Consider the following 25,202-nt stretch of genomic DNA (forward strand, 5'->3'; position numbering starts at 1 on the left):
GACATGAGCTGACAGGATCAAAAAAATCCTCTCATCTCCTCTCGGGGTTCCCCCTTTTATATGTCATTCTTGCATCCATTCTCACGCATTATCAGATCACGTTCACCCATCGTTAGAAGGACATTCTCAGCTGTATATTCTAAAATGGCTTCTGGAAATGAGAATGGTGCGTTGATTTTCAGGTTTCCAGCTGGGCAAGCTGTCATATCAGCGGTACTGATTTCTATAACTGAACAGTGCTCGTGGGATGTATTGGTGGTAGTGGTCTTTACCACCTCGACAACCTGACCTTTGTGTAGGTCGCCTCCAGCAGCTATCTCCATATTCTTGTGCTTCACTCTGACATGAGCTAAGCTATGTTATTATCTTCATGCAGCAAAAAGCTCGACATTACCACACCTTGGGGAAAACCTTCTTCTCCCATTACAATCTCCTCTCTCCCCTCAGGCGACCTGATCGCCTTCATCTCCCGTCACGGCCCTGATCACAGTATCTCCCCCTCTGAAGTCCCCGGTCGAGCCAACATCGCCGCCTTGAAGCATATTGGTGTGCAAGCCGTTATCGCCTTCTCAGCGGTCGGCTCGCTCAGAGAGGAGATCGCTCCCGGCCATTTCGTGATTCCCGATCAGATCATCGATCGGACCAAGGGCATCAGGGAGGACACGTACTTCAGAGGGATTGGCGTGGTCATGCACTCGATGTTTGGAGAACCGTTCAGTCAGAAACTGAATGGATTTGTGGCGCCGAGGGTGGAAGCGATCTTGAAGAAGGCGGAACATAACGTGGAGCTGCATACTGGAAAGACCGTTGTCTGCATGGAGGGTGAGTACAAGGTTCACTGAGCCCTCAGCCGGAATCATTTTGTGCTCCTGTGCTAGAGAAGACACCAGGAGAGGGCGAAGGGTTGGAAGATCATGGCTTGCCAGCCCATGAAAGAGCCGGCAATTTCATTTTTGCCCCTTGGTCAGAGAGGAAAGCTTCAAACGCTGACACCAAGCTGCATCACACTCTTACAGGTCCCGCGTTCTCCACCCGCGCCGAATCCCTCATGTACCGACAATGGGGCGGAGACATCATCAACATGTCTGTCATCCCCGAGGCCAAGCTTGCCCGAGAGGCTGAGCTCGAGTAAGTTATGCCTTCCGCTCTCCTCTGTTTTCCAGCATTACTGGACTCGCCCCCAACTCACCGCCTGTTCCCTGCCCCTTGCACCTGGCGATTCATCTGCGATACTTCACCAATGGTGTCATTACAATTGTCTGACGTGTATTCCTCAGCTACACCCTCATCTGCACCTCCACCGACTTTGACGCTTGGCGAACTGGTCATGCCCCCGTCACCGTCGAAGAAGTCGTCAAGACCTTCCACACCAACTCCGCCAACGCTCGAGCCGTGGCTGCGGGCATCTTGCAAGATGTTCACGACGTCGTTGCTGAGGGCAAGGTGCTGGATGAGATCAAGGGAAGCATGCGATTCTCGTGTGTGACTAAGAGAGATGTGAGTACCGCTCTCGTCCTCTATCAAGGTGTTGCCGTACAAGGGCATGTAAGCTGATCGTTCTGACTTGCTTCCCTTAGGCTCAGTCCGCTGAGACCAGGGAGAAGCTCGCTTACATCTTGCCTTACTTTACTGAGTAGATGGATAGATCGAAAATCATGCATAGAGGTGACCTTGTATCGAGGATACGCTTGCCAGAGATCCCGTCAGACGGCCAGACGGATAACAAAGCGCCGAGAAGTAGACCCGTCTTGCAGCTGCACAGAGTCTTATCCCTTGCCGCCAAGCAAGATCCCAGGATGGACGAAGGAGCTCGAAGTGTTGCTCTGCACCCCAGCCGTGGACTTCAGTACAGTTCCCATCTTGACCCATGCAGAATGGCGACAGTGACAGGCTCAGGTGTACTGTAGTTCTATAGTTTGTCAGCAGTGGAGGTTGAAATGAAACGATTTGTTGACATCAACATTTCGTCGTTGGTGTCTTCAGTCCGCCATTTGCATACGACCGCAAATCATGGAATACGTCTGAGTCGAGGTTCCCTGCCAGACGAACAGATATGGCAGATCGATGACTCAAGGCAAAATCCCCACCACTGTCCAAACCTCACTGAACAACACGCGACGATGAGGAACGTCAGCGACACCCTTCCCACTGTCCTTACTTCAAAGTCTTTCCAGGGTATAATCCCCTCGACCACGCATCGTAATGTAGCATGGAGTGAAGATGGACAATGTCTGTTCATCACCAGACGGGGCGTGACGATAATAGTGAGTGGGGTCTCTTTCTGTCGGCTTTTGACCATCAGACCTTCTCGAAAACCCGTAGGCTATCGACGCTATGTTCGACAGCTAATATTGTGATTCTGAAAGACACCCCATATCGCTACGACACTACCACCTCCTCTCACACTGGTCAACCCAAACCTCAGACAAGCGGCCGCTACATCGACCGGAACGAACAGCAGGACCGGGCAAATCCTCACAGAACATGAATCAGACGACGAACCGCTCGTCGAGATAAATACGGTCGAGGAAAAAAAGGCTCTTGGGTCAGCAAGTGGGAAGAACGAGCTGATAAGTGGGAGAAGACGGGGACTGAGAAGGCCTGAAAAGGGGGAAATCAAGTGGTGGAGTACTGCCATTGAGGTGGATAGGGATGGGAAGAGGGAGATTATCTATGGTTGGAGTGAACTTGGGGGTGAGTTCCAAATTGCACCGAGACAGTATGGAATCCACATTATCCTTCGTAGCAGGTGTACAAGAGCTTGATGACCAAGTTTGGAGCTGATCTCGTGAACGTGTAGAGGAGAGTACAGCACTCATCAGTGAAAAAGAGATCACTACAAGACAAGCTATCTGGTCTCCATCAGGTCTGACTGACTTGGGGGGGTGAGCTTGCCTGATGCTTGCCATGGCGCTTGGGCAGAACGTTGACAAATTATGTCGTAATCTTGATAGCTGCTTGCTCGTGGTTTTAACGAGCGTGCTGCAAGTCTCGGTTTATGCTCCCAGGAGTGACCCATATGCCAAGCAGTGGGATGAAGTGAGTCAGACCCCAAGCCAGTACGACTCTGTGAGCTGTGTGCTGATGACTGGATATTCTTGATGAAGATCGCAGACTTGACAGTCCTAACGAAAGACCTGCTGGAGCCGGACCGGATAACGAATGGGTTTGATGAGCGGGGAATGCTGGAAATGCGGACGACATGTAAGTCATTGTCTTTAACTTGACTCTGCCCTCGACCAAGAGTGAACGTCCAAATTTTAGCTATGCAATGGTCGCCGCACATACCCAGTGGTATGATGACAGGGATAGATGGCAGTCTGTTGGCTTTGGCCAATCGTGCTGGACAAATAGCGTTCTGGAGGTAGATCTTACTCCTCAGACTACCAATATGAGCCGAAGCTAATCTCATGCTAGCTATGGTCTGGAGAGACGATTCCGTAGACTTCAAGTGGCCGACCTGAAAGTGTCCGGGCAGTGGATCACGGATATGGCTTGGTCGGCATGGCGAGAAGCCGGGGACGAGAAGTGTGAGTGTGGTATTCGGGACAGACGATGATCGAGCTCTGACCATGAGACAAATGCAGTTGAGAGCCAACTGGCGCTGGTCCTATCGGATGGGTCGATCAGATTACTGGTCGTTCGTCGAGGTGTCGAAAAGGATATCACCGGGTCTCACGCATGGTCATTGCAGCTTGATACTCCTATCGTGCTTGATCGTGGTGACAGACGCGCTATAGCTGCCACAACCTGGGTCGAGGTCAGTCAAAAGTTGTTTCATTAGCCCGCAGACGTCCCAAGCTGAAAAGCAGGCGATGCGATCACAGGATGTGCTGATATGGACGAAGCCGGGATCTGTCCATATGTTAGCCGGTGATGACAGCCAGATCGTGTCATGGCGTGGTCTACGATCGATCAGACTAGAGAGAGTAGGCAATTGGGCCAGTGCTAACGCCCTCGGCCCTTGTGTCGGTATGTCTAATCCACAACATTGATCTGCGTGTCGTGTAGCTGAATGAGGCCTACAGGTGTTCATTTACTGAATTCCGATAACCTCCTCCTCGTGCTCTCCTCGCTCACTGCCCATCTCATCACGTCTTTCGCAACTTCTCCGATGCTCGCCCCTCAAACCGACTCTCTGCGACCAGCTCTGGCCATGCGCGAAGCCTTCCTCGAGTATATCCAATCAGATCCCAGCATGAGATCGAAATGGAAGTCAGCACCGTTTTTCGACCTAGCTGGGTGGACCGCACACACCTCTGGGTGGACAAGTGTTGGAGACTGGGGGAGCGTAGGGACCTGGGTAACAGAGTGAGCAGTACTTGAGTTGTGGTTCAAACTGTGAATGTGCTGATCCTGGTTTTATGATAGACCTGTCAACTTCCATAACCTCGATAGTTCAGCGGAAGGGAATCGATATTTCAATTTCTTCATTGCGGATCTCGGCAATGCTGGGTCAAGCACAAAAGATACAGTCATCCAGGCTCTGGCAGAGGTGATCAATGGCCCAACGACCAGTAAATCTCAGTCTATCTCCCACTTCTGTGAAGCTGTGACTGATGCTTGAATGTAGTCCTACACTCATCGCCTGGACGAATACTCATGCCATACCTTCTCCATATCCTGTGCAGTCATGAGTGTGCCTCGTATGCCACGCCGCTGCTACACATGATCACCATCGACCTGGAGCAGTTATCCACTGTGACAGAGATAGGCGGCGATGCTTCGTTGATGACAGGTCTGTGGTGCGAAGGAAAGGTGGACAGATTGCGACTTGGATTGGTGCTAGCGTTATGGTGCTCGGTGAGTGATCAATCTCAACTGCGCGGTAATTGCGACTGATGCCTATTGACAGGTGACTTTCGATTCGAGTGTCGCGACAAGTAAAGCAGCGGTCGAGCAGATCACTACGGCGATCAGTACCCGACTCGTCTTGATTCTTTTGCACTGGGCGACAACAGTACTCCAACCATCTTTGGCTTCCAGTTTGGGTTTGCTGGATCGCCATTTCTTACAGCTATTGCTGAAGGGTGTTGGCGAGATGCCAACAAAACAGGTCAGCGCGAAAACGCAAGCATCTATACAGGAGCTAGATCGACTCCTGAGCTTGGGAGCCAGCTCGTCAGGCGGAGGGGAATCGATCGGTGACGAAAGATGTCCTGCTTGTGGTACCGCTGTAGGGTCAGAAGGCAAGTGCGAGAAGGGACATGTATGGTGTGAGTCTGCTCTTCACGAATGCGCAGAGTTAGTCTCAGCACTGATGTGACCCTGACAGCCCGATGCTCGATCACTCGTTTGCTCATCACACATCCTCATTACCGAGTATGTTCCGTATGTCCTGCAATCTCGCTCTTACCCCGACGGCACGTCGCAACACCGATACCAGTCGATAGAGAAGGTCGAGATCACGATTGGCAGAGATTCTCGGGCTCGGAGCAGTCTGAAGGGGATGCGATAAGGGAAGACTGGATAGTGCAAATGGCGCTGGAAAGTGCGGTGGCGTGTGTGATATGTGGAGGGAGGTGGATGCGAGCTGTTTGAGGGACATGATAGGACATTGTGACATGCATCTGAACATGACGGTTACAAACCGTCATTAGAGGCGATGTAGCAGTGTTTTCCGCCAGGCAGAGCTTGAATGGGGTAACACAGAGCCCTGTATACGGCCGTAAAAAAGAACATGTAGACGATCATGATTCCTCCGAGTATCAAACTGTTTCGAGCTGGTCCGAGAGTCGGAGTCTCACCTATGTCTTTGTAGGCACACGCCAAGAGAACATGCATTGAGACTGCGGCGGGCCCCTTTCCCACCTAGTTCGGTAAGCAAGGGCAAAGGTACCGGCCGTCCACTATGCTGGATACGCATATATTCTGGAACATGCTTGGCATCGGAACAAGCAGGGACGTGAGGGATCCATGCTATCATACCAAGCGCTTGGGTCGATTGGTATCAGGAATGGCCAGAGTCGGTGAACCCTTTCTACCGATCTCTGATGTTTCTATATCTGGTATATAGAAAGAGAGAGAGAGAGAGGGAGATCAAGGCACGACATCGGTTGAAAGTTGTTTGTTGACAAACTTGCTCGTACTGCGAGATGATCGACAATTTTGATGCGCAGAAAATCCCGTCTCCTCCCGAAGATGGATGAGAAGATGCTGTCTTGATAGCTTCTTCTACAGACGATAATGTACCTACTGAATCGAGTCATTCGTCACACGTCGATTGACGACCAGATCATCCCAACTATGCATATCCATCCTTGCTAACGCTGACGGCAAGTTGCGTTACAAGCATGAAATCGTTCAAATCAACCAGACCATCAAGAGTCGCGGCACGGCACGTGTCATAATATAGCACACCCCGGCGCCCGCGCCCTTGCTCCGAAAGTGTGTTGATGATGGGTGGAATCGGGTGATGGCGGATTGCACTTTGCCTTGTGGTGGAATGCGACTCATCTCATTGGTCTCTGAGCTCTCGGGTCTCCTCGCAAAGACATGTCGTGTCCCTCTAAACTTGAAACTTTGGCCCGGCCGCCTCTCCAACGTGAACAGTATGAGGACACGAGCTGTTGCGAGTCTCGTTGCCGTCCTTCCCGGGCAAACGGTGTTGTTGGGAGGATGAGAAGACGGACGATCTCGGAACAGATGCGTGTCACCTGTATCAGGAAGAGGGAGAGAGGGGAGTCATCTGTAGCTACCCGGTGGTCAGATCTGTGGGAGATGCACTGCTCCTGGTAGAGATCTCGAGGACATTTCTATATATATAAAGAGTGCACACAGCGGGTATGCCTTGATCTCGTCTTCAAATCTATTTCTCTCCATAGCGATACTAGTACCCACTTGGGTCGATAGTTGCTCACACTCCACTCTCACCCGTCGTGTGCATATCTCCACCCACTCATAACTTCCCACAATGTCAGCCTTGATACTACGACAGGGCGTACGCCCTTTGGCCCGCTCAACCCTCCTTTCTTCCCGTCCGATCGTCGGCACAGCGACTCTCCTCTGCAGGCCGTCCCAGAGACAATTCTCTTTGTCTACTCGAAGACGACTGCAAGCGGATAGACCCAACCAGGCTAGTCTGGCACTCAAAGATGAAGTGAGGGAGAGGGAAGAGCGAAGTGAAGGATCGAGCACAGTGGTCGGATCTACGGGCAAAGGCGTTGAGGGACCTCATTATCAAGGTGTGTAATCTGACACATTGTACATTGAATCCGGGCTAGGCTGACCGTCGATGGACAGATCAAATACCGTCGGCGGAGAATGTACTCACCGACACGTCCATCACCGGTGCTTGGACAATGATGAACCCTATCTACACCGAAGCCGTGAGTGGTCTCATGTCCAGTATACTACAAGCGCAACCGGCTCGAGCTGATCATTGTGATGTTCGGTAGGAACTCGACACAGTCCAAGTCGTCGGTCGGCCGCCTGTCACAGTAGCCGACAGAGCTGCCCACGGTACCGTCAAGTTCCTTCGAAAATGCTTCGACCTCCTCACGCAATACAAGGCCGTCGAGATCCCCCAATCGGTACTGCAACAGAACCCGATCCCTATAGCCGAACTCCGAGCCAAGGGCCAATTGCTCTCGGACCAGAAATGGTTGTTCAGGTTCATCTTGCTGGAATCGATCGCTGGTGTGCCTGGGATGGTCGGTGGCACGCTGAGACATTTGAGAAGTATGAGATTGTTGAGGAGAGATGGAGGATGGATCCATTCGCTCTTGGAAGAGGCTGAGAATGAGAGGATGCACCTCTTGTGAGTGCACCCCCCGTATTGAGATGTCCGAGACTGACGACGATGATCCTTTGCTCGCTCTTTGTAGGACATTCATGACCATGGCTCAACCCTCGATCTTCACCAGAGCACTCGTCCTTGCGGCTCAGGGAGTCTTTTACAATGCTTTCTTTCTCACCTACCTGTTCAGTCCCAAGAGCGCCCATCGATTCGTCGGCGCCCTCGAAGAAGAAGCCGTACGAACATACACCCATTGCATCGAGGATATGGAAGCTGGCTTGATCCCCGAATGGAAAGACCATCCCGCCCCGAGGATCGCAATCGACTATTGGAGATTGCCTGCGGATTCGAAGCTGATCGACGTGATTCGTGCGGTCAGAGCAGATGAGGCGACACATCGATTTGTCAATCACTCGCTGGCGAATCTCGATCAGAAGAAGGATTTCAACCCGTTCGCTCTGGTGGAAGCCAACGCGGAGACCCGTGGTGCCAAATGGGGGTGAGTGCGATCGTACTTTCACTTTCATGATGCAAGTGCGATCGCTCGAGACTGACAGCGGATCATCTACAGGTTCACACGTGAGGAGTCTGCCGTTTTCGCAAAAGAACAACAACAGAAGTTAGTCCAAGCGGTCAGAGAACAAACTCCCGCGCATGCCCATTGATGGCGCCGAGGAGAGGGGATCAAGTCATACACGACCGTTTAATTCAACTTTCACTCTTTTTACAATTCACAAGGATTATATAGGGACCGTTGGGCTCATTGGGTATCTGATGTCAATCACTGTACATTGCATGTATGTAGTTTACACCGGAAGATGTATAATGTGTAGACACAGTGATAACACCTTTCCTCAGATGGTGGACAGAAAGCAGTGACTACCCAATCATGGTCTTTCCCCCGTCGAATCCGGACCAAAGCCGAGCAACAACACCGACGTCATTCCAGAACCATGATTGTGTACGAGCACCACTGTACATACTCTCTCGAGATCTTCATTTACGTTCAATCACAGAAGATATAGGTATGGATCACTGAGGGTTCACCGACCGATCTTCAAGCGGACAGTCCATCGATACATGTCCAGAGGCGTGACTGCAGTCCGACAAGCAGTGACCTTGGCACATAAGAGAAGCTTCAGGTGAGTTCGGATCGTCTCCGATCTATTATCTGACCCTGATCCGCTCATAACTTTCACCGCTGCTTACACACACTTCTGATCGATCACTTAGAACGATGTCAACCTCTACTCCGACCATCAAATCCTTCGCCCTAGGCGGGATGCAAGTGCCGCCCATGGCCATTGGTCAGTCCCAACCTCATCCTCTCCTACTCAAGCCATGATCCCCAAGACTGATGCGAGGTGATATTGGGGACAGGAACCTGGTCATGGGGCGACAAACTCTGGGGATACAAACCTGAAGATCTGGGAGATATCAAAGCTGCGTGGCACGCCTCGTTGGCAGCCGGTTTGACATTCTACGATACTGCGTGAGTGTGTGTTCCTCTCCTCTCGTATCTGATTATCGTCCTGTGGCTTTGTTGGAAGAACCCGGAAGGTTGGGCCAGGATATCGACGAGAGGGCGAGCCGATATCCCTCAGCTGACTCTCTTGTCGACCCCTCATACAGCGAGGTATACGGTATGGGCGAGTCTGAACGTATCATCGGTAACTTGATCAAGGAGAGCTCCTCCGAAGAGAAGGAGAAGTTGTACATTGCCACCAAGTGTGCGTGACGTTTCACAATCACAATCACTATCTGGTCGAAACATGGTTGTAATGTTGTGATATAGTCCGCTGTCCGCTGACCAAAGTGCTGACAACCCTTGAGCTCTTAGTCATCCCGTTCCCTTTGCCAAACAGCCTATGGCTCTTCAATCCGCCTATCGTCGACCATCTCCGAGCGTCTCTCGAGAGATTGGGACTCGAGTCCATCCCCTTGTATCAGATCCACTCGTCCATCTCCCTCGCGTCGCACGGGAAACTCGCGGCGGGTCTCGCGCAATGTGTCAAGCTTGGATTGACCAAGGCCGTCGGGGTTTCTAATTTCAGTAAAGACGAGCTGTGAGTCTGACATGAGACAAGTCTTTTGGGATGTCTAGCTTGGGTGCGCTGTACCTTGGCCGGCATGGCTGATAAACGGTTCGCTTTACGATACAGAATTGCCTTTGATGAGCTGTTGCAGAAACACGGCGAGAAACTCGCCTCTAACCAGATCGAGTTCAACCTCCTCCGTCAAGGACCCGAACAGAATGGTCTTCTGGAGGAGATGAAGAAGAGGGACATTGCGTGTCTTGCCTGTGAGTGGAGAGTCATCCAGCCAAAAGCTAGCTTTCCGTCGTATGGAATCGAAGCTGATCTGCCTTCATCGCGTGACACTGGTGTCAGACTCCCCACTTGCGATGGGTCGCTTGACAGGCAAGTACAACGCTTCCAATCCGATCCCCAGCGGAAGGAGATTCAGCTCCCAATACACTTGGGAACAACTCGAACCTCTGCTCCAAGAGATGCAAGTCCTCGCAGACAAATATGGCGTCACCCAATCTGCTATCGCGTTGAACTGGGTCATGTGTAAAGGTGCTATCCCGTTGGGCGGAGCGAGAAACAGATCACAAGCTGAACAGAATGCGAAAGCGATAGAGTTCAGGTTGACGCAGGAGGAAGTGGATCTCTTGTCAGCGAAGGGATTCAGTGGGAAGACGTGAGTGGTGTGCACCATAGGTATTTGAGTGAGGAGCAATTACTGATCGTTGACTTGTTTGCGATGCAGGTCGTGGTTGTGGCAACGAGGATAGTAGGAATTAAGATCGTATTGGTCATATGAATATGATTTCCGAGATACAAGACCAGTGATACATGCATTGACAAGTAAGATATGACACACCGTACAAGAGACGAGAAAAATACTGTACTCAGGTCTAGCAATGAACTCCTCGAGGGGCGCGGTATAGAGCAAGTAGTGCGAACGAGAAGTAGGATGCGCTTCACAGGCTAGCCATGCCTAGACCCCCGACGCCGCCTCCCGATCCCACTGCTTCACCCATCGAACCACATCATCCCAATCTTTGGTCCTGTGCAACCGGTGATCTCTCCCCTCTGGGATCTCCTCGAACGGCAAGGGGAGACCCATCGCGATCCTCTGATCGTAGTCCATCATGGCGACAGGGGAGCTGAACCCGCTCGAAGCTCTGTTCCATCCATAGCTTCCGAAGAGCAAGCATGGGATGGACGGAGTGGCGTTGACTATGGGTTCGAGATTGCCGTGGTGATCGTCGATGAATAGCGAAGCGCTGATCTTGCGCAGGATCTGTAGATTTTCGGGGAAGGAGTGTCAGCACTGTCGCTGAAATAGGACTCAATGGACGCTATTGTGATTTCCAGTCGACGCGTTGCCATAGACGTCCTTCTTCTTTCCTCACTCAAGGTCAGGCCACAAGATGTGAGTTGATTAGATCGCCTGTGATTACCGTACCCACCTCAAGTTTCGCCAAACCACTCTTCCCCTCATCTGCTCCTTCCTTCCAGATCTCCTTCAATCGACTGTTCAATTCCTCCTCTCTGGCCTTTGCCGACTCCGTGTCTCCCTTGTCTTCCAAAGCGGGATACGCACTCGAATAAATGCCCGTGAACCACGCAGCGGCAATGACGTCGTCTGCTGCATTGCCGATCGTGATCCCACCGTGAGTCATGAGCCATTCCGAGACGACTTGTCGGTCTGCCTCAGGTCGCGAGGTCACGATGTGGATTGGGTGTCCGAGAGAACGGAGCGTTCGAAGGGCCTCGGCGAATCCGGGTATTGGGAGTGTTTGGGGAAGGATCTGGTTGAGCGTCTTGACTTTGCGGCTGACGTCTGTGTTGAGGTGTGAGATACGAGAAGAGCGGAAGAGGTTCAGGAAGAGGCTGGTCAGCTTTGACCAGGGCTGTGTTAGATTTTACGAAGATTGAATCAGACGAGGTGCCGTTTCTGCTACCAAGGCGGTCCGGTCGACATTACGATGAAAGACAACGTCGCACTCACCCGCTGGGGAACCCCATCCTCTGTTCTGCCAAAAGACATATGTCTCCAGATCGTCCCTGACCAGATAGGAGGGATGTCAGCAGGGTCATTGGCTGTGTTCGAAAGTGCTCCACTCACATTGTCAGATCCGTCCCGTACTTTTCATTGTGCTCGGTGATAATGGCCAACATGTTCTGAGTACAGACGTCGTCAAAGTCAATAGCAATGATTCGATCGTTGTAGATCGGTACCTCTTTACTTCTCGTTTCTGTTCCTTTTTCTGCGAGACTCTCCCCCTGACTTTTGACTTCGCCCCGTTTCCCATCGAAAGACGCCTCATTAGCTTTGGTCGAGAGGGCACTGTCAGTCAACTCAAGCTCGCCCTCATGCTCCGGGATGACCTCATGAGTCGTTAGCGTGAGAGTCCCGTCTCTCGCGTTGGATCGGAGTCCTCCCTGTAGTCCAGATCTCTCCCAAAGGTTCGATCGACCTTGCTCATGTTTCATCCCTTTCGGGAAGAGGACATGGTCCATGACACTACCCTTGATGGCGATGTTAGACACGTCAGGAGTAGTCGGTGTGTCTGGGACACCAGACGCAGTAACGGGAGGCGACATCACGTTGGGTGTCTGTGCTCAGTCTCCAGGTCGGATTCGACATCGTTCGAGCCAGACACGGAGGCGGAGGCGGTTTCGTCTTTGGTATTCGATTTGAAGGACGATTCACGTTTCTTTAAGAAGGCGACGGAGGAGGGTGGCGCACTGTCAAATGCGGAAGGGGTGGTCTCGGTAGGAGCCTGAAGCCGGAGATGGGAAGTTTTATCGGGTGCCATTGCGTCGGAAAGCCAGAAAAGATCAGCTAGTCTATGAGGGAAGTGCAACTTGAGGAGTCGATCGAGTAAGAGGTGTCACTGCACTGGCTGAGAGGTCAATATGTCGTTGAGTACAGTGAAGATGAAGAGAAGACACCCTTGATACCACTACTCATGTCCATGCTCTCTTGAGACTCATACCTCATTGAGTCATCCTTTGTCACCTTTTAACACCTGCGTAACACCCCTTCACATCCTTTCATCCGCTTTGAAGCACGGAAGTGATCGTGACGATCAGGCAAATACGCGATCACGACTGTAGCCGGTCGCGAGCGAAGTTTGTGGCGACTGTATGTCGTCGATGCATACGATCTGAGGGACCTGTTTTACGATGTTGATGGCGATCATACTATGAAAGATCAACCTTTGCTATCAGGACGATTGAGCCGATCACGAACTCACCAGACAAACTAATTTCCTCCCGCTTTCACTTTTGGGCCGGCCAGTCCTTACTCCACATGTCTCCTCTTCGGTATTTCCACCTTCTCCGCCTTGATGGACGGTAACAGCGGATTATCGAATTCCCTCCTTCTCGGTCCGGTCTGCGCACTCTGTCTCTTGTCCGTGACGCTCAGGAACGCGACGGAACTGAGCACGACCAGGCCCAGTAATAAGAACGGATTAGGACCTTTTCGAGGGGGCGGTCGCGGTCCGGTCGATAGCGGTTGAGTGGAGGGAGGCGTGGTCATGTTGATGGATTTTTTTTGGGTTTTTTCTTTTTCCTTTGGGTTCTTATCTGCTCGTGGTGTGGTTTGGTGTATCCAGGACGACAAGTAACGTCTTGAGAGGTGAATGACGAGATGTAAAGAGAATCGAGAGCTGCTTTAGTCAAGGATCGATTGAGGATGTCCTTGTCTCGGCAGGATGCGTCGAGTTGAACGGAATGAACGTAATCGAATTGCGGGGCTCCTCCGAAAACGGTGCGGGTTTGAGAAAGTCGGGTGCGGTCATGCACAGTTATTTTGGTAGTACCGAGGTCGACAAACGGCGAGACGATGGCTTTTGAACCAACATACCCCTCTCTCTGGCTCTCAGCACCCGATCACGACACCAACGTAGCAGTGTGGGGCTCGCCGATTCTCCCGTTTCCTTCATCGAGGAGAGGGACGTCCACCGCGCACGCCGAGAAATCACTCTGTCGCTGTCCTGCACAACCCGCAGTCCGGCCGACTGATTGGGGAGAGCGAAATATGACCCCTCTCACTCACCGTACTCGATCAATCCCCTTGCTCGTCGTACTAGCCCTCGTTGTGTCTATTCTGTATCTTCAGAACGGTCCAGCAGAGGTCGAATACACCTTCCCTCAAGGCGTTCTGGTCGATTACACATCACCTTCTACACATTGTTTCTGGCCCCAGACCGAAGACGAAGTTGGGAAGGGGTCAGAATCAGCGAACGATAGGTTGAGGGCCGGCACGATCAAGGATTGGATAGGGTGGAGGACCAGCACTTCTTCAGATAGGAAGGGAGCTGCTTCAGATTCAGACGGCTATGTCGGACACTCTGTGAACGATGGGTTTACGTGGGAAGGGCAATTGCCAGACGTGATACCTGTCAATGGTATCGAGGAGTACATGCTTGCTCATATCGAGGATTTACAAAACGGTCACGACCCGCAACACGACTTTGAAGAATATGGTTTGAATCTAGGCAACATCTCCCTATCCTCATATACCGCAGAACTCTTATCGACCTATCGAGAATATCTACTCCCAGAACATCTCTCCTCCTCACCACCATCTCGTCCTCCCTCGTATCTCCCTCCGGTCCTATCGAGATTATCGTTGAGGCCGCCCATCGCGCCATTGCCGCCCAGACCGAACCAAGTGATGACGACGGAGAAGTCGGTCGGGGATCTGCCGGAGGAGTTTGGACGATGGAAGGAGATCATGCCGGATTGGGAGATCAAGTATTATGATGATCCAGCGCTGAAAGCTTGGGTGAAGGGTGTGTTTGGGGGCAGTAAGGCTCAGAAGATATGGGACAAGTTGCCGAGACAGGTCTTGAAAACGGATGTATTCAGATATATGGTGAGTCGTTGATGGTACCTCTCGACCAGAACTGGATCTGAGTAAGTGTAAACTTCAGGCGATGCTGGTAGAAGGAGGAATATATACCGACTCGTGAGCTACATGGACCGCATTGGTTGCGAGTGATGTGTAAGCTGAGATCTGTCCGCAGGGATAGTAAGCTTCTTTACGATCAGCTCTCGTTGCAGAACCAGGGCTGATCGTTACGCCGGTTCTGCTCCCCTTCGTTTCGTCAGCCGCACCAATTATCCATGCCGACGATTGGGGTCAGCCGTACCTGCACGAAACTCCTCCCCTGCTGACCCACCTATCTCGGTTGCTTTCCCTATCCACCTCACCACATCTCCCTTCGTCCCACCCGCTTTCCACATTCTCACCAAAGCTCGCCTCCGACGACACGAATGCAGACGAGGAACTTCCCACGGGAAGATCATCGGTGTATGACGGGCCTGTCGTCGATGATGGTGCAGAGCTTGGGGTGCCCTCATTGGTCGTCAGTGTCGAGTCTGACGCCATCGATTTCGGATGGCATAATTGGGTCAGTCGATCATCTCATCGAGTCACAGCTTTACCCGCTAACTGCTGATTGTTCCATGTAGCGGGAGATCGGTCTGAGTCGAGCTGTGCAGATCACCCAATGGACATTCATGGCTCGCCCGGGTCATCCCGTCTTCCTTGATGCCCTCGGTCGTACCCTCCGCAAATCAGAAGAGGTGGCGCAGAGACAGAAAGAGGCAAAAGCGACAGGTGGCGAATACATACCGGAGACAGCAGTGAGCGATGTCCATTAGTCCCAGTGTGCAATCGCTGACACTGCTTTCCCTAAGCTTGAATGGACAGGTCCTGGAGTCTTGTGAGCTGAGCCGTCCTCTTGTCTGACCGTCAGCTAAGTCATTTTTTAGCTCTGATTGCGTGTATAGATATATGCTGGCGAGATACGGGTTCGAGCCTTCAGATTTGATACACAAGAAAGAACCCTTACGTGTGGGAGACGTACTGTCAGTTCAACGAACAGTAGTCGATTGAGGCGGACAGCTGACATTTCTTTTCAGTATTTTGCCGCCTGGTTCATTCTCCAGTGTGAGTCCGTTCGGTGATGAAGAACAACGTCCCTGGGCAGCCAGTTGGCACGGGTTTTTCGGTGAGTGCTCTCACACCTTTGGACTTCTCGGCGGCAGTCACTGACGGTGGATACAGGTCGGTGGCGAGGTGCCGATCCTGGTGTCCAAGAGTTTGAGCGACTAAAAAAAGTGAAGGAAGAGGCTGAAGAAGCCGAGAAGGAAGCGAAGGAGCAAGCTGAAGTGGCCGAAGAGAAGGCAAAGGATGCTGAAGATAGGGCGAGAGAAGCTGAAGAGGCGGAGCAAGTAGCAAAGGCTGAAGTGGGCGAATCAGGATAAAGCGTCGGGTAGACGAGCTACAAGGTCAGCAAGCGGGAAGATCACAAAGAGGGTTGATATAGGCTGGTCTTATACCCCTCTTGGACCGCAGAGAATGTGATATAGAAGCGGTATGCATGTGTAGCCATAGTACATGTTACTCATAGCGGGGGTGAGAACACATCTAGGTCGCTCCGGAGGGTTTGTTCGGTGTTGGCGCCGACGGTGGATTGGATCCACTGACTTTCGTCGCTGCTTCCTGTTGCGCCTTTGCTATTCGTTGCTCCCCTGCATTAGGAAAACGAAATGGAAAGATTGTCAGCGATCGAAATGAGAGAAGAGCGAGCAGTGCATGGCTTAAGGGGGGGAAGATGAGATTGTGAAGACGATGTGGACAAACTCACAGTCGAGCTTCTCCATCGATCTTGTGCCTTTCAATTGAGCCTCCTTTCGTCTGCCGTCGATTTCGATTTTGGCGTAGTAGAAACTGACACCGGCGGCGACGATGAGTGCCTGAAGATATGAAGAAGGAAAAGTCAACGACGGGCGACAATGATGGACCTCAGCGGTGGTGGTGGTGGTTGACGGTCGAGGTTGGAATGGGCAGCGGGAAGTGGAGAGCGGAAGTGGAGGTAACGTTATACTCACACCCCAACCGTAAGCCTGATCAAACCGGATCGACAGTCAGCTCGCACCTCGCGGTCGGTGTGATATGCTGGAAAAGGTGTTCCTGCCAGGAGATTACTCACGACTGATCCAGCAGTGTTCATCCTGTTTTGTCGTTCTTCAGTATCGTATCGAGGACAGGATAAAGAGACAAGAACAGTGGAGACGAATGCGAATGTGCAGGATATTTCTACATTGCTAATGGGATTGTTCGACCGACATGGGCCGAAATACAAATTGTGTTCCGAGATGAAATACAAATCATAACAGCTCATGATATATACAAATCCCCCTAAAATGCCACATCTGGTAGACCGAGATATCACTCGTACTCGCATCCGCCAAGCCAGATGTGGATGTGAGGGTCGGTTGGTTTGCCCTGATCGACCACGATGAAAGAAATATGATATGGCTTGCTGGTATGTCCGTTCCCTTCGCATGATGTCTGTCTTCGCCGTGGGGGGAAGGGCAGATCTGTGGATGTCAGTTATCCGCGGATGATTGGTGAGCGGCATGTGAGTGTGCAGGGACATCGTGACCTGGCCTGGTGGAGGTTTGTTTATCTGAAAGTTCACGAGACAGATTGAGCAGACGTCTATGAACGGACGAGCGAGAGTCGAAAGATGCAGGCTCATCCTCACTCATTATGGCAATTCGTTCCCTCTATGCACTGACACACTGCTGAACGCCATAAACCCATCGACCAAATCTATACACTCTTTCCGTGCCAGACTACTAACGGGCACACTCGGCTACGCAATGTTTTCCAAGATCCACCTAACCGTCCTCTTCCTCGCATTTCCCTCCCTCGTATCAGCAGCATCCATTCCTCTCATACCTTCTGGAGACGGGATGCTTGTGGACAGAAGAGACACGCTATCAAATTCGCAGAGGTTGAGAAGCAGCCTGCTGCCGGAACAGCCTTCTAGGGCTGTGGACGGATCAGCACTGTTGGTGAGCGATAGTGAGTGTCGTCGCATCGCCAGTCGTACCCGTCCGAGCAAATCTTGAGTGCTAAAGCAGTGTCTGATCAGATGACCGGAGGCGCCTGTGACCTTTGCCGAATCGGTTCACCAGAAAACCCCGCACCTGCACGCATGATGGAGAGAACAGCTCATGTGCACAACCAGAACGACCTCGCACACTCTGATGTCTTTCAATCGCGACAAATCTCTCTGATTTCGCGCTTTTGGGTCACCTTGAGGACGATGGGGATTTTATGCACCTGCTTGTATATGGCAAGGGGACGCATCTTGTGACAGACCCTGTCCGCGAGGCTTTGATCACTCGTTGAAGATGCGATCAGGCCAGTGAGATCGGATGAGCAGACCTGTCGTAACCACCAGCCAAAGCCATTGTCAGATAGCTAGCTGTCTTCGCGTCGTGACAGTCGGCGCCTTTTTTCCCCCCGAACGATGGCTGCGGATCATACCGTAGCACCATTTCCTATCCCGGTTTTGAGAGAACATACCACATACAGAATTCAATATTTGATTGCATTACAAACGGGGAATTTGTTGGTATTAGTAGTAGTAGATCCTTTCCCATTATTATTATTGTTTGTAGAATCTCATAATGACGACCCACATCCACCTCAGGGTTGATTTGACAGGACCGGGTTACTGAACGCTACGGCGGATCGCGCTCGGAGGAGAGGAAGAAGGCTTCACAACCACATGGAAATGTGCGTGTGTGTGTATGTGTGTGTGTGTGTTCTGTTCTGTACCACCAGTCCACATGAATGCTCGGTACATGGGAGGAATTGGCGAATTCCAACAATCTGAATAGCCCGAACGAGTTTTGGCTCTTTTGCTGGAAACGCTCCGGACGCCGACAACTTTCCCCGCATCGCCTCCGCCATCGCACTACTCTTCGTTCTCACTCTCCTCTCTCTCTCTCTCTCACTCTCTATCACTTTCACCGCTTTTTTACCATTGTTGTTATTCCACATCCTATCCCCGGCATCAATTTTATACTTCAATATTATAATAAATTCCCATCATAAGTCGTCAGAGGAGCTGCAAGCAACCTCACACTCACCGGTGCACACGGGTGATAGCAGTCGACAAGTGGAGGATCGCATATCAGCTACGGATCTTTGGTTTCCCTTTTTCAATCTCGACGATCGCGCTCGCTTGTGTCACAGCTATCCCCTAGATTCCCTTCCCATCCATTCCAGAGAGATCAGCATTACTTCACAAGTACCTTCTGTCCGTGAGTCCGCCAAGCTTCTGCACCTTCCGACATCCTCGTTCAGGCAGTCCATGTCACGCGAAAGTCACAGCTGACGTTGCGGCTGGACCCTCGCAGAATTCGTCCCTTATCGTTGTCTCCCTAATTGCTTCGATTTTGGGACCGCTAGCTCAGTTCTCGTCATGACGGACCCAAATTCTCCACCTTCTTTCGACGCAATCTTCTCGAGTCAGGAGCCTCCTCGTCGCTCGTCGTCCAACTCGTCCTCCTTCGCCGCATACATCTATCAACCTAATTATCCATCCGACATCTCGAACAATGTCCAGCTGGTCGATGAACCACAGTCGCTGCAAAAGGAATTGAGCAACACATCTGGTCAGAATCAAAGCGGAGGACGGTACCGTCCAAGTAACTCTACTGGATCGACGGACAACCCAGCGAGAGGATTCAACTGGCAGAGGAGACAAGAATCACTCAGAAAGGAGTCCTTACCGTTCAACCCCGAATCAGACAGTACCCTTATTGCAACGGCACCGAAACCCAGGGGTCACAACGGCTTCACGTCCCCACCAATAGGTGAAATCATGTTCGGACAACAACAAGCGCACGCTGGCCCCTCGCATCATCAGCAGCAATACATGCAGCAACAGGTCAACGAATCGCAACAGCAACAGCATTACCTACAACAGCAACAACAACAACCGCCGCAATGGGGTACTGACGATGGTATGATCTCTCGACAACAAGCGCAATATATAGGAATGCCGGATCAGCAACATCAACCGCAGCCCCAATACAGTCCCTATCCATCATCTCATGCCACTCCCTCCTCCGATTTCAGCTACATGCCTCCCGGAACTGCTAGTTCTGTCAACGACGGAACGCTGTACGATCAACTATCACCTTACTCCAACTCCGCTTTGACCTCTGGCCAACAAACGCCTGGATCATGGGGGCAGGATTTCTTGGGGCAGGGAGAGTCGTCTCAAAGCTACGGGGTGGGAGGAGAGTCACAAAGCCGTGTAGATGATATGATGGCGGTAAATCAACAGGATGCGCTGAGCAATGAATTACAACGAATGTGAGTCCATCGTTCTTCACGGCGTTCAGGCAGGCTGCTACCCGTGTCCACTCACGGTGTCTTGCAAAGGCTGGATGAAAGGATATCGTAAATTGGAATGGATCTGATATTTGCCACCTTTCAGTATCTCCAACACATCCCACAATTCACAGTCACAGTCAAGAGAGCACTCTCCCTTCCAACAACAGCCTCATCACCAATCACAGAACTCTTTCTCGGGTCATTCGAGACAAGGCTCTTTCCCCACATCGAGATCGCCAAGCCCTTTCGCTTCTCAAACGGACATGAATAACATCGTTTCTCCGCCCGCATCAGGCGCTTTTCAGCGAGCTGGAAGTTCTCCCTCGGCTAATTCCCCTTTCTTTCATAAACCTCAATCACCGCCTGCATTGATAATTCCCAAACAACACAGTCCGTCCCCAGCCCTTCCTCCCATCATCACCGTCGCTACGGGAACCGCCAGCAATGGTCAAGGCGGAGTCCACGCGCCTCGTCAAAATGAACTCGGTGGATCAGCGAGTGGTGGCTTACTACCACCTGCAAATCCTGCACTCGAACACCTGACTGGCATGGCGGGCATCAGTCCCATCGCTCCAAATGCCGATGGTCCCATGATCTACATCCAGCCTAGCACCCCGATCAGCGGACTGAAGGATGGACGGGGTCTATTCGATGCTGCGCTCAGACGTGCAGGGGCTCTGAGTCAACAGAATTTGAACGGTCAGCAAGGCCAGGTCAGCCAGCTTCAACAGCAGCAAGGGTTCAACGTGCCTCCTCCGCAATCCGGCAGTCTCTCGCGGCCAACTTCCACCGATCCACAGTCTCAGGGAGGTGATCCAGACAATGCCGATAATTCGCAGTCATCCATTGACTTTGCTGCAGCTATGGCGGCTTATAATCAGCAGGGTTGGGGCGCCGTCGGCATCAATGGCGATAACGGCCTTCGAGTCGCAGGGCAAAGCCGACCTCGAGCGAAGTCTGACTCTATCTTGCCGTCACCGACGAGTGATTTTGCCGAAAGACAGGCACTGTTCGCACTCATGGGCAGCAGCAACTCTAACAGTGGATCGCAACCCATACTGGACGATGAAAGTGTCTCAGAGCAGTGGAGGAATACCGTGAATGCATGGAAGGAGGGATTGATGGGTGAGAACGGGACTCAACAACCGAATCCTACGCTGGATCCGCGAATACTGGGAGTTGAAGGATTGCCTCAACATGTGTCACAGCAGCAATTCCATCAACAGACTTTCGGTTCGAGTCAGCAGCAACAATTGCAACAACTTCAAGCACAACGCGATCGTCTGCCACCACTCGATACAGCCCAGCCGTCAGGAGGCGTGCTGAAGTACGCCCCAGGGGAATTTTCGCCGACCTCAATGGCGTTCTATCAGTCTATTGGTTTGTACCCGCACAGCGCGAACCAGCTTCCAGGCACTTCATCAGCTCCATGGTCTACCACAACTTTCGGTCAAGTGCCCGTCGGTATCTATCCAGCCACAGCGGGTCCGGGACAACCTACCTTCCTCATGCCTCAAGGCCCAGGTCAAGCAGGCAGACGCAGGTCGTTCGGAGGTGGTGAGGCGCCGCACCCCGCTGCCGGGGTCGGTACTCCAGGTTACGGAGTCGAGTTCACCAGCACACCGTCAGGACAATTACGAGGGGGTCAACTCAGGGGTGTGGGTCATCGACGGGCGGCGAAGTCCGAGGATTTCGGCCGAGTAGGGACAGGTTGGGGCGTGGGCGCTGGTGGTTCAACGTGAGTTTGTGTTTCATCTTGTGTGGAAGTGGCGGGGGACATATGTGCGTCTGTATTAGTTGTGTTCTTGCGTCTACTAAAGGAAAGGAGAAAGCTGTGTGGTTATAAAGCTGTGCTGACCGGCGCAATCTGCCAGTGCCGAATTTCTGCAAAGCATAACTGGAGATGATGGTTCTTTACTGCCACCAACAAATCGAGGGCGAGCGTCATCCCATTCCAGGAACTCTTCTGCATCCTCTGCCCGTTCAGTCTCCCCAGCTTTATCGATTTCATCACAAGGCTCTTCCTTCTCGTATCAGTCACCAAGGATGGACATGCCAGAAGGCGCACAGGTGCCTGCTGCGGCCGGCAGTGGGAGCAAGGGGAGCAAGAAGAAGGTGGCAAAGATGAAGGTCACGAGTGTCGCAACGGAAGTGGCCAGTACGAGCAGAAGGACCAACAGTGGAGTCTTCCAGTGTCCTGGTGAGTTCAATTCACGAGGCGGTGCATGAGCGGATCTGACGGTGACTCAAAGTGCCGGGGTGTGGAAGCACCTTTACACGTCACTTCAACCTCAAAGGTCACCTGAGATCGCATAATGATGAGAGACCTTACAAGTGCTTGTATGATGGATGTCCAAAAGGTGAGTCAAGCGAGACACTTGACCAACTCATCTCCGATGTTGATATTCTGGTCACAGCTGTGATCGGATTCGCAAGACAGCACGACTGCAAGCGGCATATGCTGTTACATGAGGGTCTGCGGCCGTTCGAGTGTGAAGGTTGCGGGAAGAAGTTTGCGAGATTGGATGCGTTGACCCGCCATCGTGAGTCGAGCAGTCTTTTTGATGTCTTATCTTGCTGTGTTAATTTGAGCAACAAGCTAACGGGTGTCCATATCGCACAGACAAATCCGAACAAGGCCAAGAATGCGCCATTTCACATCCTCTCCCCGTCAATCCCGATGGGACACCCATGTCAGAATCGCAATACAAGGCTTATAGGGGTATCACTGCTACTGCCCCAGCTGGAAGTCGGGGCTCTGCAGGTGGAAGAAGGAGAAGCAGTGGAATCAAAAAGGAGGACCTAAGTGGAGACGACAGGTCTGCCGAAGGGGAAGACGATCTTGGTGGTGTATTGAGCGGGATGGAGGAATATGACAGGTTATGAGGAGAAGCAAGGGCAAGATCACACGAGAATAGCTTGTTTGCATAGAGTATGTCTCGTTGAGTCGTCTGACTACTGTAGATTCGATGGATGTCGGTATGACTGTCTACAGTATGTATTGAGATGGGATGTGAGAGGAAAAAGATCAACGACATGTGACGCGCCTGATTTGACGATGGAGTGATGTTTCTCGCCTTTCCGCCGCATTTCATCACTTTCTCCTCCTTTCTGTCCCCGTCCTAGACTGTCCTTCCATCTCTCCACGCTCTCGTTCACTACTCTGTGATTCCAAGTGAGAGTACAGGATTTATAAGGCCCGGCGCGGCTACTCCTTTACCATATCAGTTCTCCCCGTTTGGCGCATTGGTTTGGTCGTAGTATCGATTGGTCTTGGCTCTCGCTTTCGCATGACGTTGGCAACTCAAGGGAAATGAGCGGTAAGTCCAACACGCATATCTGTCTCTTGCCTCCCATCTTTCTCCACCTCGTTATCAAGGCTCACCCTTCAACCATGCTTATGAGTCTTCGTCCTTGATGCAGAGAGGAACGTGCTTAAACCCGCCCTCCCCTCAAAACCCGGTAACGAACCCCCTTTGCTTCCTCCTCCGAGTTCAGCGCCTCCCACCATACCCGCCCATCCTTCACGTGCCACCAATCAGTCCAGAAGAACTCTCCAAGAAGGGGACAAGATGGTTGCTGGAAGGAAACGACGACCGACATCGGATGGAGCGAGTGATACCTCGATCACAGCTTCTACCGATAGTATTTCTGCTCAGATTGGGGTGGCGAAAGATGGGGAGAAGGAGCCAAAGCGTAAGAAGAATGACAAGAAACCTCCGAAGACGAGCGCTACAGACCAGCATAATGAGAAAGCGCAGGCGCAATCCGCGAACCCGATGAAGGTACACGAGGCCACCATGGATCTTGCAATTCCAGGTGCGGGCAGTAGCATCGGGCCGGGAGTCACAGTTCCCCAAACGGGGGTTGGTGATACCACATCTACCTCGTCACACCACGTAATGGATCAGACCGTGACTGAGAGAGCACAAGTTGACGATGTAGACACGAAAAATGCTGGAAGCAATACGGGTCAAGTCGTTGCCTCTGATGGCTTGGGGACAACCATTTTCACTGAAGTGGAACATATCATGAGTATGCCTCGTGCAAAGGAGGTCATATCAAAGTACGAGGCAAGAATCAGAGAACTTGAGATGGAAAGGGATCGGGCTTGGAGTGCTTTGCAGTGGACCAACAGGGTGAGTATACCTCTACTTCGCCCTCCAAAGCTCCTGCCTGCCGTCCTGCCTCCCCATGAATTCAGCTCTGTACATCGACTGACGTTCATATATTGTTTACATCGTCTGCCCCACCAGACATGCGATTTGATGCTCTCCAATTTCCCCCTCGAACGGATCACTGGGATTTTCGGTCGTCTCTGCGGTCGATTTGCCACCGATCCGATTCCCACCATACCTCATTTCCAACCGACCTTTTATGACCTCCTTGACGACCTCGCTCGGGCTGTCGATTCCCGTCCCCCGAATCTTTTCGCACCGGCTCCAGACGGTACTATTGATATCATTTTCATTCGTGCCCTCAGAGTGCTCATGGGCCCATGGGATCCCCTTCGACCCCTGAGAACAGTCATTATGCCGCAAGATCGAGTACCGGCTTTCGCACCTCCCGACGTACTTTGGACCCTTGTCCATCTCGGCGATCCAATCCTCTACGTTCCCTTAATAAACGCCATTCAAATGTCATTGAATGCATGTCCGGACACGCAGAGAGGTATGGCTCTGCTCTTGACCCTGGGTAGATTGCAAAGGGGAAAGATGATGATGGGCATTACGACGAAGGAATGGGCCAAGTGGCAGTCGGGTACCTTGGAGGCGAGGGGCTGGAGATTGGATGAGAGTGTCAGGGGGAGTCTGAAACGGGTCACGAATGAAGAGATCGATGGTGCACTCGTGTTTTTCGCAGGGAAGAGGCACCAGGCGTGAGGGGCCGGGTGAAGCGTGGACGTTTGTGGGGTTCAAACTGATGACATGGAAGGGATGTGGCGAAGTGTGACAGAAAGCGGAAGACTGTAGCGATTACGTCAATTGACTTCCAAGCAAAACGTTGCGTTGTTGTATATGAGCATCTTCGTAGTGAATTCCGTGGCATTGGTGCTTGTACTTTAGCCATGGTCCGCATATGTATCAGTTGCGTGTCCAGGCGTTATATGGCAGTATCGTGTGAGTGCCTTGCGTCATAGGTGGACAGCCATGACCTCGCAATTGTACCCCAAGGTTTGAGATCGCCAGCAACTGCGAGCAGTGTGGCACATGATACATTTGGTGTT

General features: G+C 51.9%; 12 protein-coding genes across 12 annotated transcripts; 9 read left to right on the forward strand and 3 right to left on the reverse strand.

Moving 5' to 3' along the window:
- Positions 1-144: 144 nt before the first annotated feature.
- IAR55_001626 (S-methyl-5'-thioadenosine phosphorylase) lies at positions 145-1,637 on the forward strand (the record flags this gene model as incomplete). Its single annotated transcript, XM_066944751.1, has 6 exons — positions 145-166; positions 238-295; positions 377-822; positions 1,017-1,128; positions 1,278-1,497; positions 1,578-1,637. The coding sequence occupies 6 exons, from the start codon at positions 145-147 to the stop codon at positions 1,635-1,637; spliced, it is 918 nt and encodes a 305-aa protein (XP_066804674.1).
- A 483-nt stretch (positions 1,638-2,120) lies between these two features.
- On the forward strand, positions 2,121-5,541 carry IAR55_001627 (uncharacterized protein; the record flags this gene model as incomplete). Its single annotated transcript, XM_066944752.1, has 14 exons — positions 2,121-2,264; positions 2,367-2,694; positions 2,801-2,885; positions 2,955-3,039; positions 3,108-3,204; positions 3,265-3,364; positions 3,418-3,530; positions 3,588-3,760; positions 3,828-3,972; positions 4,029-4,311; positions 4,372-4,517; positions 4,574-4,803; positions 4,856-5,216; positions 5,276-5,541. The coding sequence occupies 14 exons, from the start codon at positions 2,121-2,123 to the stop codon at positions 5,539-5,541; spliced, it is 2,556 nt and encodes an 851-aa protein (XP_066804675.1).
- A 1,372-nt stretch (positions 5,542-6,913) lies between these two features.
- IAR55_001628 (alternative oxidase, mitochondrial) lies at positions 6,914-8,403 on the forward strand (the record flags this gene model as incomplete). Its single annotated transcript, XM_066944753.1, has 5 exons — positions 6,914-7,184; positions 7,243-7,328; positions 7,398-7,759; positions 7,827-8,237; positions 8,310-8,403. The coding sequence occupies 5 exons, from the start codon at positions 6,914-6,916 to the stop codon at positions 8,401-8,403; spliced, it is 1,224 nt and encodes a 407-aa protein (XP_066804676.1).
- A 572-nt stretch (positions 8,404-8,975) lies between these two features.
- IAR55_001629 (uncharacterized protein) lies at positions 8,976-10,535 on the forward strand (the record flags this gene model as incomplete). Its single annotated transcript, XM_066944754.1, has 7 exons — positions 8,976-9,045; positions 9,119-9,230; positions 9,371-9,468; positions 9,579-9,804; positions 9,901-10,040; positions 10,129-10,441; positions 10,511-10,535. 7 exons carry the CDS (start codon positions 8,976-8,978, stop codon positions 10,533-10,535), a joined length of 984 nt encoding a protein of 327 aa, XP_066804677.1.
- A 206-nt stretch (positions 10,536-10,741) lies between these two features.
- Positions 10,742-12,354, reverse strand: IAR55_001630 (uncharacterized protein; the record flags this gene model as incomplete). The annotated part of the gene is made up of 4 exons (XM_066944755.1): positions 10,742-11,047; positions 11,217-11,590; positions 11,759-11,814; positions 11,876-12,354. 4 exons carry the CDS (start codon positions 12,352-12,354, stop codon positions 10,742-10,744), a joined length of 1,215 nt encoding a protein of 404 aa, XP_066804678.1.
- A 703-nt stretch (positions 12,355-13,057) lies between these two features.
- Positions 13,058-13,297, reverse strand: IAR55_001631 (uncharacterized protein; the record flags this gene model as incomplete). The annotated part of the gene is made up of 1 exon (XM_066944756.1): positions 13,058-13,297. The coding sequence occupies one exon, from the start codon at positions 13,295-13,297 to the stop codon at positions 13,058-13,060; it is 240 nt and encodes a 79-aa protein (XP_066804679.1).
- Positions 13,298-13,603: 306 nt separating this feature from the next.
- On the forward strand, positions 13,604-14,735 carry IAR55_001632 (uncharacterized protein; the record flags this gene model as incomplete). The annotated part of the gene is made up of 2 exons (XM_066944757.1): positions 13,604-14,638; positions 14,697-14,735. The coding sequence occupies 2 exons, from the start codon at positions 13,604-13,606 to the stop codon at positions 14,733-14,735; spliced, it is 1,074 nt and encodes a 357-aa protein (XP_066804680.1).
- A 28-nt stretch (positions 14,736-14,763) lies between these two features.
- IAR55_001633 (uncharacterized protein) lies at positions 14,764-16,035 on the forward strand (the record flags this gene model as incomplete). Its single annotated transcript, XM_066944758.1, has 7 exons — positions 14,764-14,767; positions 14,833-15,176; positions 15,238-15,411; positions 15,466-15,491; positions 15,541-15,636; positions 15,691-15,779; positions 15,836-16,035. 7 exons carry the CDS (start codon positions 14,764-14,766, stop codon positions 16,033-16,035), a joined length of 933 nt encoding a protein of 310 aa, XP_066804681.1.
- A 163-nt stretch (positions 16,036-16,198) lies between these two features.
- On the reverse strand, positions 16,199-16,784 carry IAR55_001634 (uncharacterized protein; the record flags this gene model as incomplete). The annotated part of the gene is made up of 4 exons (XM_066944759.1): positions 16,199-16,302; positions 16,419-16,527; positions 16,663-16,677; positions 16,764-16,784. 4 exons carry the CDS (start codon positions 16,782-16,784, stop codon positions 16,199-16,201), a joined length of 249 nt encoding a protein of 82 aa, XP_066804682.1.
- A 655-nt stretch (positions 16,785-17,439) lies between these two features.
- IAR55_001635 (uncharacterized protein) lies at positions 17,440-17,691 on the forward strand (the record flags this gene model as incomplete). Its single annotated transcript, XM_066944760.1, has 1 exon — positions 17,440-17,691. One exon carries the CDS (start codon positions 17,440-17,442, stop codon positions 17,689-17,691), a length of 252 nt encoding a protein of 83 aa, XP_066804683.1.
- Positions 17,692-19,055: 1,364 nt separating this feature from the next.
- Positions 19,056-22,861, forward strand: IAR55_001636 (uncharacterized protein; the record flags this gene model as incomplete). The annotated part of the gene is made up of 6 exons (XM_066944761.1): positions 19,056-19,954; positions 20,079-21,713; positions 21,850-22,175; positions 22,228-22,335; positions 22,393-22,518; positions 22,599-22,861. 6 exons carry the CDS (start codon positions 19,056-19,058, stop codon positions 22,859-22,861), a joined length of 3,357 nt encoding a protein of 1,118 aa, XP_066804684.1.
- Positions 22,862-23,547: 686 nt separating this feature from the next.
- IAR55_001637 (uncharacterized protein) lies at positions 23,548-24,858 on the forward strand (the record flags this gene model as incomplete). The annotated part of the gene is made up of 2 exons (XM_066944762.1): positions 23,548-24,114; positions 24,232-24,858. The coding sequence occupies 2 exons, from the start codon at positions 23,548-23,550 to the stop codon at positions 24,856-24,858; spliced, it is 1,194 nt and encodes a 397-aa protein (XP_066804685.1).
- Positions 24,859-25,202: the final 344 nt, after the last annotated feature.

Source organism: Kwoniella newhampshirensis, chromosome 3, assembly GCF_039105145.1.
Source record: "Kwoniella newhampshirensis strain CBS 13917 chromosome 3, whole genome shotgun sequence".
Taxonomy (NCBI): Eukaryota; Fungi; Basidiomycota; class Tremellomycetes; order Tremellales; family Cryptococcaceae; genus Kwoniella; species Kwoniella newhampshirensis.